At 40.4% G+C, this 15006-nt stretch overlaps 1 protein-coding gene across 1 annotated transcript in view; it reads left to right on the top strand.

The window, feature by feature from the left end:
• The window catches only part of MAPK4 (mitogen-activated protein kinase 4), a 227751-nt gene that overhangs the window by 138771 nt on the left and 73974 nt on the right, over nucleotides 1-15006 (top strand). The window contains exon 3 of the mRNA XM_074202705.1: nucleotides 11760-13367. Coding sequence (XP_074058806.1) covers nucleotides 12819-13367 — 549 coding nt within the window. The 5' untranslated portion in view covers nucleotides 11760-12818. The remainder of the gene's footprint in view (nucleotides 1-11759; nucleotides 13368-15006) is intronic.

Below are 15006 nucleotides of genomic sequence, written 5' to 3'. Positions count from 1 at the left end.
CAAGAAGTGCTTACTATGCTATTTTGGTCATGTTGGGAGGCTTTGTTCTCCCTGGCTAGTTACATAATTTAATGAAATAAAACTATGCAAAGGCTGAAGTGCTCAGAACTGGTTCTAAGGTGGCTTTCATTCCCCAGGCCCAAGGGTCTCTCCATGCTCCCTTTTCCCCTCTATTCTTTTTTTTTTCCTTCCAGACACATGCTGCCCCTGTTTGGAGCAGCTCACATAGAGGTAGCTGCTCTGTGGCAACTTCAGGGAATCCCCTGCCCATATGGTACCTCATATCATCAATGACAACAGGTTCTCCAACAAGCTCAGGGCTGATTTAGTGGTTTATAAAGAAAAATGAGCCATTGGGGGCAGAACAAATGAAAGCCAAGGAAAGGGATCCCAACAACTCAAGCCTAGAATCAGTCTATTTATTAGTTTACTTTTGAATTTGAGCCAAGTAGAGGAGGGGAAATGGGAAAAAAAAGAATAGACTTTTTGCTGTTAGAGAACAAGGGAAATCTTCATTTCTGACATTTTTGCCTTGGCAACTCAAATTTAAACTTACATTGTGAGTTGCTTCCTAAATGGCTTGGTTCTGGGAAAAATTTATTAGGATAAGTTCTCATTTCCTTTATCTTTGGGGAAAAGAGAAGGATTTGGTAATACAAAAGAAAAAAATACTTTATTTATTAGCTAGAACAGCTCATTTTCAAACATTTTTGGTCCCAGAATCCCTTTATATTCTTACCAGTTATTGAGGACCCTAAAATGTCTTTGTTTCTGTAGGTTATTTGTTACTTCTGCTCAGTTGTACAATCATGTCTGACTCTTGTCAAATTTACTAGAGTCATTTGTCATTTCCTTATCCAATGTGTCTCCATTTTACAGATAAGGGTCCTGAGGCAAATAGGGATTAAGTAACTTGCCCAGGGTCATACAGCTAATAAGTGTCTGACACCATATATGAACTCAGAATTTTCTGATTCTAAATCCAGTGCTCTATGGAGCTTCCTTTATGTGAGCCATAGCTATTGATGTTTATTATGTTTATGGGTATCAGTTTCCTCATCAGAAAAAGCAGAGAGTTAAGATTGGACCAGTTGACTTGTAATACCTTTCCAATTCTAGCCCTTTGATCTTAGATCCAGGAGATCAATTACTTCATGGAGTTGGCATTTTAGAAAGTGTAGTACAGAAGAAAGAGCTAGAAGCCATGAAACACTTATTAACACATAACTGTCATTTCACTTCTATATTTCACCTTTCTCTTTTCTAGCAAAGGGGATTAATATTCCATGAACTATCACACTCCTGAAGTTATTGGGTGCTTTGAAAACCTTAAAAACTATATAAAATAACTAATTATTGTTATTTCAACTTTAGAGTCTGGGGTCTGTCCACCAAAATCCTGACTTTCTGGAAGGAAAAAGGCTCTCTAATTTGGACAGATCCAAGCCATTTAGAAACTAATTCACAATATAAGTTTAAATTTTAGTTGCCAACGTGAAAATGTCAGAAAGGATCTTCCCTGGATCTCTAACAGCAAAAAAAAACAAAACATTTTTTTCCTCTTCCCCACTTCTTCTCCCCTGCTTGGGTAGAATTCACACTTAAGCTACCCAACATTCCCTAAATAGACTGACTCTAGGCTTGGGATGCTGGAATTCTTTTTCTTAACTTTTTCATCCCATTTGCTTTTATCCATAAGCCCTACTCTCCTGGACAGAGAGGGTTTGTTTTATTTCCTTCAGAACAAAGACTTGCTCCCCTCCTCTGCTCCTCACTCCCAGAGGAGAGTATTGAAACTAGTAGAAGGTCAAAAATACAAAATGGCACCCATAGTATGTTCAATGACCTAAGAACTCATCAAATACGGGTAAAAGACTAAAAAAGGGGATTGATTTCCTATCATTTTGCTCAAATCAGGCAGTAAACCCTCTTCCTTCTCCACTGTGTGTTTCATACATACCCTCAAATCATCTAAAATTTTAACTTAAACTTTCTCTCCATGAGAATGTTATTAAGCACATAGCCCCAGTGCCTCTATCAAGGCAAATTTCTGAGGTCCTAGGCCAAACTTGAAGTATACTCTCCAAGGGCTTAGATTTCAACAGCTTCTTCTCTTTCTTTGGCAGCTAGAAGGACTAATTCTAATAATAACAATTATTATTATTATTATTATTATTATTATTATTGTTACCATTCTATAGAACTTACAATGTACTGGGTACAATATTAAGTGCTTTATATTTTACAATTATCTCATTTGATCTTCACAACAACTCTGGGAGATAGGTACTATTATTATCCACATTTTAAAGCTGAGGGTCCCGAGGCAAACATAGGTTTTGACTTGTCCATGCTAGTGAAAATCTTTTTTTTTTTTTTTTTGCAAGGCAAACGGCGTTAAGTGGCTTGCCCAAGCCACATGGCTAGGTAATTATTAAGTGTCTGAGACCAGATTTAAACCCAGGTACTCCTGACTCCAGGGCCCGTGCTTTATCCACTATGCCACCTAGCTGCCCCACTAGTGAACATCTTTAAGTGGATTTGAACTCCAGACTTCCTGACACAAGGCCCAATGCTCTATCTACTTTGCCACCTAACTGCAACCCCATCCATGACGTCTTCCTGCTGCACTCTTTGCCAGATTTTAGCAAAGTTTCCCTGCCCCTGGACATATTCATTGGTTTCTGAAAAGAGCCTTCTCTGCATCCTACTGGTACTAATCTAATTCAAACTTAAGGCTAAAGGAAAGAGGACCACAGAGACATACTGAAAAGAAAGGAGTCAAAGAACTTGAATTTGAATCCTGACTCTGCCACTTATGGTTTGTGTGATTACAGAGTCATCACTTCTTTTTGTGCCTCAGTCTCCTCACTTATAAAGTAAGCAATTATATTAGATCTCTAAAATTTCTTCCAGCTCTCCTAAATCCATTTATGTTTGACAAGAGTAACCTGGGATACTGAGATTATTGATTTTCTGTTGATAGTTTCTATATGGTGATGTCATCCTGTTTCTAATTGCTGTCTCCAAATTTATACTTTTATAAAATAGGACCTTGAAGACTAAGGTTGGTAAATGGATGATTCTGCCTAGGGAGCGCCTACCTTTTTGATGCTGAAGTGGATAAGGAAGACATAAAAAGAGACTTTTTGAAGTCATGTAGTCTGATTGTATAAGGTCCTACTGAGGCCCATCCATCTATCTTCAACCAGCATCTAGCAATTCCTCAGTGCTGCCCATTTTACAAAAGTAGAATCTGAGGGATAGAAAATCAAAATAAGCTGACCTAAATTTAGACATAGTTCATAGAGAAGTCATGAACTGAACCTGTCTTCTTGGAGGAGGTGGATTGGGTTCCAAAAAACCTGTGTTTTCTGTACTTTCTAAGGTAGAAAGAAGCACTGCCTGAGCCTCTCAGGGACCTCTAAACTACTTTAGTTTAAGACAATGTTCCTCCCAGATAGAGCCTTATTAAAATGGAGCTGTTCCCCCAGAAGTGGGGTGCATTAACACATTAACCCACTATGACATAGTGACCATGTTATCACCTTGGGAAGCAGAGAGCTGGGGGTCCTAAGAGAATGGGTCAAGGGACATGCTCTTCAGTGAAAGAGGAAGGGAGGAAGAGAAAGTCATGAGCAGGAAATGTGGCTGCAAACCTAGGCTACATAATGCAGAGTCTGGGGGACGTAGGGTGAACCATGAGGTCATTAGCATAGAAGCGGGAGATGTGGCTTAGCAGGGTAAGGGCAGGAGAAGTAGGAAAAGCGGCTCTGAAACCAAGGAGCCAGCCAGAACCCTGAATGTGGCCTTGTATGGGCTAAACTAGATGGTCTTAAAGGTTCTTTCCACAGCTAAGATTGCACAGGATTTTAAGCCATGAGACAAATGACACAAGAGTCTGAGAACGAGTCTGTAAGTTCTCAGGATTGTTCAGGAGAAGGCTGCTTGCAAGATGCCTGTGAAATGTCATAACCTCCAAGGGAGATGTCACTTTTGATGAAAATAAACAACAGGGTGAAATGGGGAAGTCTGGAAGGTCAGAGGAAGAGATCAGAAATTTAGATGCCTCAACTCAGGGGAATGAAATAAAACCATGGAGATCCCAGAAAGAAAACAGTTCCTACCATCCGGTCTCCTTGATCTGCTGCCATGTGGTAGAAGAGAGGCAGGGTTTGTGAGAAAAGGGATTGGCATTCCCAATGAGTCTTGCTAGAAAATGTAATTTTAAAAAGAACAGACTCAGGAATGGAATACAAGTTTTGGGCTGTTTTTAGGACCTGTATTTTTCTGCTGATGGTTTTATTAGAGGTAATTCTGAGCAGAACACTAAGGAATTTGTTATGTCCTCTAGGAACTTTACATTCATTCTTCTTTCTGATCACAGGGTAAAATTCAGCTGAATTTAGGACCCTTTCCTCTTTCAGACTGGTGAATAAAAAAAAAAAATCAAGTTGGAAATGGAAAATTGTCCCTCAGAATAGTTCCACCCACTGCTATCCTCATACCGGAACTCTAAATTCACTAGTTTTGGAGAGAAAAGAAGTGTTATATAGTGGAAAGAATATTGGATTTGGAGGTACAGGACCTGTGTTCAAATCATAGGGCTTATTATTTGACCTTGGGTAAGTCACAATTTCTTTGGCCCTCAGACCTTCATCTGTAGAATGACAGAAATAGACACAGAGATGGGCTCCTGCCCACTGGTCACTAGAAAGGCAAAGGTCACATCTGGTGAGCACCTTTCAGGAAAGCACTCTCATTTCTCTCTGTCCACCTCAGGACCTAGGATTGGTGCCTAACAAATAACTGTTAATCTGCTAGATGATTTCAAAGTGGTAAACTCTATTTGCTTTGTAATCTATCCAGAGGGGCAAAAAGCTCAGCATGGACCCATATTCCATAGGGAATAAAAGGAACAAGTTGAGGGCAGATGCTTTAGGAAGAGATAGGGAAACAGGAAAGTCAATAAAAGGGATGGGAGAATAGTACTGTGATAATCGGGTTCATTCTGGGGCTCCTGTATCATAAGATGCAATTTCCTAACAATTAAAGCTATTCAAAAGGACAATGACTGAATTTTTTAGGTAATGAATTTCCCATTCCTGGAGATCTCCAAGTAGAAACTGGACTACCACTCATCAAGTATGTTAAATATAATATTCATGGGTAGATGTTGAGTAACATAATCTGCAGTTTTGAGATTAAAAATATCCAAAAAAAAATCCTGATTGGGAACAGAGAAATGTAAGAGTCAACTGTATACTTGCAATAGTACAGGACAGGAGTCCAATGATCCCATGAGGTTGAATCAATTGATTTTATCTAGAGCATAATGGCAAATGATTCCCTATCAAACTGAGGGAGAATGTACTTCCCCAAGCCCCTGTCTACAAGGGAGTGCCCTAGGGACCACAGAGCAGGCAACTGGGCTCTCTGTTTCTCAGAGATCAATGTGTCCAAGGCACTGAATGATAAGAGCTACAAAGACTTAAGACCCAGAGCCTGATCTCCATAAGCTTGGAGATTCACAGCCCAAGGTAAGATTTTCTAAGTTAGCATTCCTTAGAAGCATCCTATTGAGAATGAGGGAGGTTAGAGTTCTCTCATGCTCCCCTCAAGACAGACCACATCTGGAGTATTGAGTCCGGTTCTTGGCACCGAATTTAAGGGAGCACATTGTATTATTCAGAGGAAAGCTATGGACTAGGAGAACTGGGGGCGTTTTGCCTGGAGAAGAGATGATGATGGAAAACATGAGAACTGTTCAAGTATTTGAAGGGCTCTCAGGGAGAGGAATTTGACTTATTGGGATTGGTCCCAGTTGTTAGACCTAAGAGCAATTGATGGAAGCTACAGAGGCAGATTTTGATGATGTAAAGAAATGCTTCCTGACAGAGCTATCCTAAAATCAGAGGGGCTAAATGAGGAGGACATGTTTCCCCTTCCATTGAAGGCTTTTTTAATTGACTAAAGGATTACTTGTAGGATTATCTGTTGGATCTGAACTGGGAGGCTTCTGAGATCCCTTCAAATCCTGAGATTCTGTGATCCTAATCTCAGACAAATCATGCCTATAAGATTGGTGGGGGGCTGGTGGTGAAGCCATTTGAGATTGAGGGTACAGGTGGGAATTATAGTTTAGGTAGCTCTTGGATTAAGCCAAGAGGTAGAAACCTTATTCCAGGGAGGGCAGTAGTACATCAGAAGTGCAAATGAGAGTGCATAAAGTGTATTCAGTGGCCACTCAGTCAGCTGGCATTTATTAAGTCCTTCTGTGTGCTAAGGGCTGGAGATCAAAGAAAGGCAAAATAAACAAAAACAATCATTCTTCTCAAGGAGCTCACTTTCTAATGAGTAAGATCACTGGCTAAAGGTACATCACATGCAAACAAGGATGAACAAATGAGGATAAATTAGGGAGAATCTCAGAGGGAAAGCACTAAGATTGAGGAGTTTTGGGAGGGGCTTCTTGTAACAAAAAGCTTCAGCTAAAACTATTGACCATCACATGTGAGGAACATATAGTCACACATCCTCAAAGAATGGGATGTTTCATCCCAAGGAGAGGGAGGAAAGAGTCTCAGGGGTTTTGTTTGGTAGGTTGGTTTTATAATGTCTAATATTGTCTTGCAGTTGTATATGCAGTTTATCTGCCCTCCATCCTATCTCCTAGGTATGTGGCTTTGGACTGGCTTGTGATGCTGGTGCTTTCCTACTTTATCTGTTATTGATAACATCTCTGTGGCAGCTCCCTTTTCTGTAGCTTTTATTTCTCTGCTTCTGTTTACAGCAGGCAAAAGTGGGAAGGGCAGAAGGTTTAAGTTTCTCTCCTTTGAACACTCAGCAAAATTCAACAATTTGAAAAATATTTCCTTCTCATTTCCTGGTACATACAAGGTGCTAGGGTCATTGTTTCTGGGGATACATATATATTTTTTAAAAAAAACGAAAAACATCAGTTTCATTGTTGGGAAAAGGGCTTGGGGGGAGGGCAATAATACTTGTATACAGTGTGATACAGAGTGAAATGTGACCAGGATATAAGTTAAATTAAGACAAAGAACTCCAAGAAATTGCCTTGATCTGGGACAAGAGAAAGATAAGAAATCAGGGAAAGCTTTCCGGTGGAGTTGGCCTTGAATTAGGTCCCTGAAAGGATTTCAGCAGGCCAAGACAAAGAGGAAGAATATTCTAGGTGTAAGCAATAATTCTTGAATACACAACCATGGGAAAGAGGAGGGCAAAATTGGAGCACAGCTGGTAATCCTTTGTAGAAATATCTGGGATACCTCCCATAGCTCTGTCTCCTAGAAAGTAAGCAGAGTGTGTGAAGCAGAACAGTGAGTATCTAGGAAACAGAATATGTGAAAGGTAAGTGTGACTGGACTGGAAAGGGAATCTGTATTTTATCTAGGAGGTAATGGGGAGCCATGGAAAGTCTTTGAGTAGGTGTGAGCGATAGGCCAGACCTAGGCCCTAGGAATGTAATTGTTTCAGTTATGATGAGAATGGTTAGAGAAAGGGAGCTACTGAGAGACAGAGACACCAATTAGGAAAATGAAGAAGGCTTGAATTATGGCTTTCTTGGTTGAGAGGCAGAATCAGCAGGAATTGAAACACTTAATTACCTTCTCTGCCAAGAACAATGCTTAAAGAATTAAGTCAGCTCTGATTAGGCTGATGATTCCCATTCCCAACACAGAAGCTGATGGGAAAGCAATCAGCTTCCTGGCTTCTCCTGTTTGGGGACTTCCCAGATTGGCTTTATTAACAGGTTAGAGCAGAAAGGTACTGAGCTATCAGCCAGGAACGGGGTTTCTAGGTCTGACTCTGTCAATAATTAGCTGTTGGCTTGCTACTGTTTTGTTTAGGCAAAGGCTTTACCCCACTTCAGCCTCAGTTCATTTATCTATCAAATGAGGAGGTGGAATTAGGTGATCTCAAGGGTCTTTCTCTCATTCTGAATTTTTAAAATTCTTTCATTCGTAATGAAAGTAAAATTATTAGAGACAGCTGTGTCTTATAATGGACTGTGCCCTGGTCTTGGAATAAAAAGGTTCTTCTTGATACAGCTTTGATGTGTGCTAAGCATGTACGTAGTGTATCTCTTGAGTCTCAGTTTCCTCATCTGTTAAATGGGATGATAATATTTAAACTATGTATCTCAAAGGGTTATTTGACTCTGTTTAAGACTTATTTTGGGGGGACAGTGGCTAGAGCACCAGCCCTGGAGTCAGGAGGACCTGTGTTCAGATGTGACCTCAGACTCTAAATGATTACCTAGCTGTGTGACCTTGGGCAAGTCACTTAACTCTCCATTGCCTGCAAAAAACAAACCTTAAAAAAGACTTATTTACTAAGTGCCTATTGTGTGCAAAGAAATTGAAATGATAGATGCAAGGGATACAACATAGTCCTGCCCTCATGGAGCTTGCTCTCTAATAAGAATAAAAAATGTACACAACTCCACAGTAAAGGAAGAGAAAGATGGGTATAAAGCAGACACTCAGACAAATTTTATGAGATATCTGAGGAAGAAGAGAATACTTTCTCTTGGATTTAAGGACTTACATTTAAACCCTTCCTCTGGTGCTCACTACCAGTGGCCTTTGGGCAAGAATTTACTTTCCTTGGGTCTGAGTTTCCTCATCTATAAATTGAGGGGGTTGGATAGAACAGTCCCTTTCTAGCTCTAAATCTGTGATCACATGGATATTCACTGGGATGGGGAGTGTAGGAGGGTAGAACAGTAGATTTGAATCAAGGAAGGAAGGTTACATGGAAGAAGTGTCATTCAAGCTGAGTCTTGAAAAAAGGAATATCAAGGGGTGGGGGGGTAGAGGTATTGGAATTAGGGGTTGATTCATTCTAGGAATGAGAAGGAGAGAGAGAAGAACAGTACTGGGATACATAGAACAGTTTTGCCTCAATGTAGAACATTGAAAAAGATTAATAATGAAGAAGGTTGGAATGGAGTCAACCTATGAAAGTCTTTCAAATCTAGAATCATCAATTTTTACTTTATTTGATAGACAATAGAGAGCCACTAAAGTTTTCTGACTAGAAAGAACTGTATTTGAGTCCTGAGATCTGGTTTCAAATCCATAACCCTTGGCAAATCACTTACCTTCCCTGAGCCCCAGTTTTCTCAGCTATAAAAGGTGAGAATTGAACTAGCTTGTGTCTAAGGCTACTTCTAGTTCTGTTTCCTAATTAACTATGACAACAAAAATGTAGCATGGATCCCATATGACTCTAGAATCCCTCATTACCACAAGCTTGGGATGGGGAGTATATTGGATTGTTTTATTGTTCAGTTGTTTTTAGTCGCATCCAACTCTTCATGACCCATTTGGAATTTTCTTGGGAAAGATTGTGGAGTGATTTGCCATTTTCTTCTCTATTTCATTTTATAGATGAGGAAACTGAGGCAAGTAGGATCACACAGATTGTAAGTGTCTGAAGCCAGATTTGAATTCAGGAAGATGAGTCTTCCAGACTCCAGGCCTGGCATTTTATACACTGTACCACCTTAACTGCTTGAATATTGTATAATCATAGTTAATGAAAATATAGCTAAAGCCCTCATCTAGTAATTTTCTACTAACTAATCAGATGTAATCCATAAATTAAATAACAAGATACCTAAATGGGACAAAACAGTCAAATAAATAGCAGATAATTGAATGATAGACTTATTCTCTTTCACAGACTCCCATGCGGGTGGAGGAAGTGAAAATTCCTTGGACAGTCTCCAATGAGATTGTGTTGTGGCTAAGAGACCTTTCATATCTCTGTGTCCCAGAAACCTTCTGGGATTTACTGCTTCTTGATTCCACCAGATATGTCTCCCTTGGTATGGTCCCAGAAGATCCCTTGCCATTTCTACTCTACTCGGCCTTCAGATCCATCATCTGCCAAAGCCCCATTCTCTTCCATCATCATCTATATCTGAATCCACTTGCTAGTTCTCTACTAAAACTCTTATTGGTTATTAATGTTGTTGCTGCTTCCTCTCTGGGTGGAACAGGGAAAGAGTGTTGTCCCTCTCTTGAGACTGGCGTAGGCCAATATGCTTGTGTGCTAATCAACACATTTTTCAATTCTTTGGGTAGAAAGACCACCCCATATCTTGATAGACACAAAAGACTCACTTATGCAGTTAATCAAGACCTGTCAAGGCTTGTCAAGACCTATCTTGCTGTCTAGATCTTCTCATTTTATTGACTCATAACCCTCTCACTGAGTTATTTCAGTGAAATTCTTTCATTTCCCATCATGGCCTTGGCAATCATCTATGTGGTCCAGGTAAATTGGCTTGGAATTTCAATGTCTCAGTCAAAGTGACACTTGCAGGAAAAAGGTATAGTTAATGACTTTTGCACTATTTCCTATAAAGTAGTAAAGATCTTTGTATCCCTATATTTTTGTCTTTGTTATTATTGTTTATTATTTTGAGAAGAATCTCTAGAATATATTTACCCAATATTCACATGTAAATGCATTTGAAATTTCAACAGAAATGCTTTTTAAAAAATTACTTGCCTTTTGTATCTCCCCTTGCTCCTTTTCCCTACTCTTAATCTTAGAGTATTAAGAGCTGACTGCTGTTTTGCTTGATTATTTCTCCTCTTGCATTTCTCAAAATGATGCTGCTACTCATTTCATTTGAGTGGGAGTGGGTTGACAAAGTTGGAGGTAAAAGAGCTCATCAAAGATGGTCTCCATGCAACTTCTGCCCAACTATAAGAATTTATTTTAAGAAATTCCTGCAAGGTGAGCACATGGTGGTTATCCAACAAAATGTTTCTCCTGTTTCCTTCCTTTGTCCTGAAGATATATTCATTCCTTCTGGTACCTGGTGAATGTGATTTCTCCCTACTACCATGAGGCTTGTTAGCTGCTTATGTTTTAGAAGCTATGACCTTGGCTGTTATTTTATAGATCCAAGTCTGTTCAGGTAGCCTTCCACAGGTTTTTCCCTTCTAGCCATTTTATCTGCCATTTGAGCAAATTGCCACCAGGGGGATGATAGTGGTGACTTCATTTTTGAGGATGGTCTGATCAGCTGTGTTCCTTTTAGATGTAGTTAACAGCCAAAGAGACTATAACTCACTGCAGAAGCAAAGGAGTGTTCGGTGTACTCAGCCCAAGTGGGCTGATGAGGAAGTTACTGACAAAAGACTGCCTTGTTTGTTGTGACAGGATTTTCTCAATTTAGTGGATAAAATTCAGTCAGTAAACCCTGGGCTGAAGTCAGAAAAAAATAGAGTTCAAATATAGCTTCATAAACTTAATAGCTTTGTGGCAGGTCACCTAAGTTCTGCCTCGCTCAGTTGGTAAGAGCATCTATCTCTCAGGGTTGTTTTGTTATTATTAATAGTAATACAAATATGGCAACTATATTTATACCATCTAAATAGAAAATTTAGTAAAAGAGATCTCAGTCTAGAGGAAATAATTTCTTTAGGCATTCAAATATTTGCAAAAGAAGGGAGATTGAAAAATGTGTAGGAGAAAAGCTGGGATGTGGCTCCTTTGACTTCTATCTACAGTGAGTTACTTTTTACCTCCTTTCAGAGAAGCATTGATAATATGTGTGTTTGAAGAGCATAACTAATGAATTTCCAAAAGGTCAGGGCTAATGGTTCCCACCTACAGCTTTGCTCATGTTAACCTTCAGAGAACAGGAATTTACATAAAAGGCTTACCATTTGATGGTCTTATCAAATCAATCAATCTTTCCTTTCTTCCAGGAGAAGAGCTGTGAACAGGCAACAGAGTTAGCCAGACTGCCTGCTCTATACCAGAAACTCCACTAGTGAGCAGTGTTTGAACCTGCTCAACGGATCAAATAACATTTGGGCTGATTAACAAAAGACATGCAAGTGGGAAGATGTCAGAAGCCAGAGTGTGGAAATTTACCCAGGGTTGCTATTCCAGGGAGACTCAGTCTGAAAGATGCTGCAGTTAAGAGAGTCTTGGATCTATTTGGAAGTGGAATGGGAACCAGAAAGAGAGCAGCACCCATGAAGAGGTGAGAGAGGGTGCTGCTTAAGCTGTTCCCATCTGAAGCTATAGAAAAGAAGCTGAATATCCCAGGATTTGATCAGCATTTGGTCCACGAGTTCCAATGTGAAATATAGCCTGAACTTTCTCCAGCATCCTCCATCTATGCCATTCTGCCTACTTTGGACACATGGGTGGAAGCACCAAGAGCTGGATATGACAGTCAACCCCTTGAATTTTGGGGAGCAAGGGAAGAAGCCATTAAGCAGTGGAAGGCTGGATTCCCACTAAATTTTTGAAACCTTAAGTCCTCAAATATCATCAAAACAGTCCTTGAATTGCAGAGCTGAGAACCCTCTCCACTGGAACTCTTCATTTGTAAATTAACAAAGGATTTAAAAGGAGACTCTTTTTGAAGTTCTTATTTCAAAGACTGGAGTTAAAGAGGCCCCAACTAAATGATGGTAAGCTATCTGAATAGATGTTCATCCTTACAAATACATTGGTACTTTCTACCAAGATGCTCCATTTCAAAGGATTTTGAACTGCTTGGACACAAAGAGTGCTGAGAATGAGGAAGAGCCTTCTCCTTGATCTTATTTGAAACTATTTTCCCTGGTCCCATTACTAGCACACATACACCCCTGTTGGGTCTTGACATTAGGAGGTCAGCAAGTCCCCAAGATAGGACCTTCTTCCAGATGCCTGACTTGTCGGGATGAGCAGTGTTAGTGGAGACACTGACTTGGGCTTGGTCTCCCTCCCTCCCATCTCTCTCACACAAGTAACCCTACAGCACTGAGCTGATGATGGCCGAGAAGGGTGACTGCATTGCCAACATGTATGGCTATGACCTTGGTGGGCGCTTTGTGGACTTCCGACCCCTGGGATTTGGTGTCAATGGTCTAGTGCTTTCTGCCACAGATAACCAGACTTGCCGGAAGGTGGCAGTGAAGAAGATCGCTATGAGTGATGCCCAGAGCATGAAGCATGCCCTACGGGAAATTAAGATTATCCGCCGCCTGGACCATGACAACATAGTGAAGGTGTATGAGGTCCTTGGACCCAAGGGGGCTGACCTTCAGGGAGAGCTTTTTAAGTTCAACATGGCCTACATTGTCCAGGAGTACATGGAGACAGACTTAGCTCGCTTACTGGAGCAGGGCACACTGGCCGAAGAACATGCCAAACTCTTCATGTACCAACTGCTTCGTGGGCTCAAGTATATCCACTCTGCCAATGTGTTGCATAGGGACCTGAAACCAGCCAACATCTTCATCAGCACAGAAGACCTCGTGCTGAAGATTGGTGACTTTGGATTGGCAAGGATTGTGGATCAGCATTATTCTCACAAGGTACTGGGGATGCTCTGGGTCTGGGGGGTTAGAGAAGGGCATGGGAATATTTAGAGGTGCTAGAGAGGATTACCTGAGCACTTCACATCCATGACCTTCTCTATAACTTAGCCATCTCTTGACTCTTAAGAGGGTTGGAGGAGTTTGCATTCAGCCTTTATTAGAGGAGAATACTGGACTTCCAAGATAAGAGTCCTGGCTTCTGGTTCACTGTGTGACCTCAGGCAAGTCAATTCCCCTCTCTGGCTTTAGTTTCCTTATCTGTAAAAGGAGGGGTTGGGTAAAATAATTCTTGAGCTCCTAAATGGTTCTACTAAAATTATGATGTTTAATTCTTTCCTCCCAGAACACTAGGGACCTTATAAAGGTCCTTCCTGGGGCCTCTGAAATCATACCTAGAAAGCAGGATGTTTTTGACTAAATGGGATCTAAAGAGGTCATCTGTTCTGGTCAATCTGAATTTTAGGCAGGTAGATGTCTGAATAGTATGAGAAATGGCTCTGAGTTCTTTTCTGAATTTTGATCCTATAAGACTGGACAATTAAAAAGACTTGAACTTGGAGTCAGTAGACAAAAATTCAAGTCTAGATTTTATTAACTAGTGGTATAAACGTGGGTAAGTCACTCTGGGTATATTTTCTCATCTATAAATTGAAAGGATAAGAAAAAATCAGGGGTTTTTTTAAACCTTTTTGCATGACATGACAGTCTAGTTAACAAAATATGTAAGCACTGAACAAGATGATTTCTAAAGTCTCTTCCAGTTACAATTTTCTATGACTCTATAGAATGGAACTTAGATAATTCCATAACTTTATGGTAAACAGACAAACCTTTTCACCAAGGCAATCAAATTCAATTTAACAAATTATTTTAAAGCACCTCCTCTATGCACGGCACTTGGAAAACACAAATTAAAAGCAACATAGCCCTTGCCCTCTGAGCTCATTGCAATTGAATTAACTCTTCTTGTTCCTGGACCTACCTTCGACAAATGGGGCAGAACCTGATGACCAAGTAATGAGAAGGGAATAGAGAAGAAGTAAAGAATTGAGTGCAGACTCATTCTCAAACTGAATACTTAGCCCTGAGGGATAGCAAGGAAACTCTCAAGATCACTCAGGTAGGTTTATAGAATATCAGAGCTGGAAGGAACCTTGGAGATTATTCTAGATGATCGAGTCTCAGAGTAGAGACTTTCCTGAGGTCACAGTTAGGAGCATAACTGGTACTGGGACTGGGACTGGGACTGGGACTGGGACTGGGACCCAGGACTCCTGCATCTCCACCCAGGTCTCTTTCTGTTGGACCATTTACTTCCCAGGGTTCTTTGCCAAAGGCTAGCCCTTCCCTACTCCTGCCCCCATTTCCATCCAGTCTTTCAATACTCAAAGCATTTGAATAATATAATCTACCTTCAGTTGGAGGATCTCTGAGACCCAGAGTCCTGTTAGTTCTCTAAATTGGGAGTTTGGTTTAGAAGGAAGATCCTATTGGATGAGAGGCCATCCAGCCTAACCAGTGGCCACCCTTGCAGAAGAACCATAGACCTCTGAAAGTCTAAATGAGTAGATCATGAGATTCTATCATTTTTGTAACTTCCTTAACTATACCTAGGTCCTTTTTAACTCCCTTTCTT

Source organism: Macrotis lagotis, chromosome X (genome assembly GCF_037893015.1).
Source record: "Macrotis lagotis isolate mMagLag1 chromosome X, bilby.v1.9.chrom.fasta, whole genome shotgun sequence".
Taxonomy (NCBI): Eukaryota; Metazoa; Chordata; class Mammalia; order Peramelemorphia; family Peramelidae; genus Macrotis; species Macrotis lagotis.
Note: the sequence above shows the minus strand (reverse complement) of the source record. Positions and strands in the feature narration are given on the sequence as shown.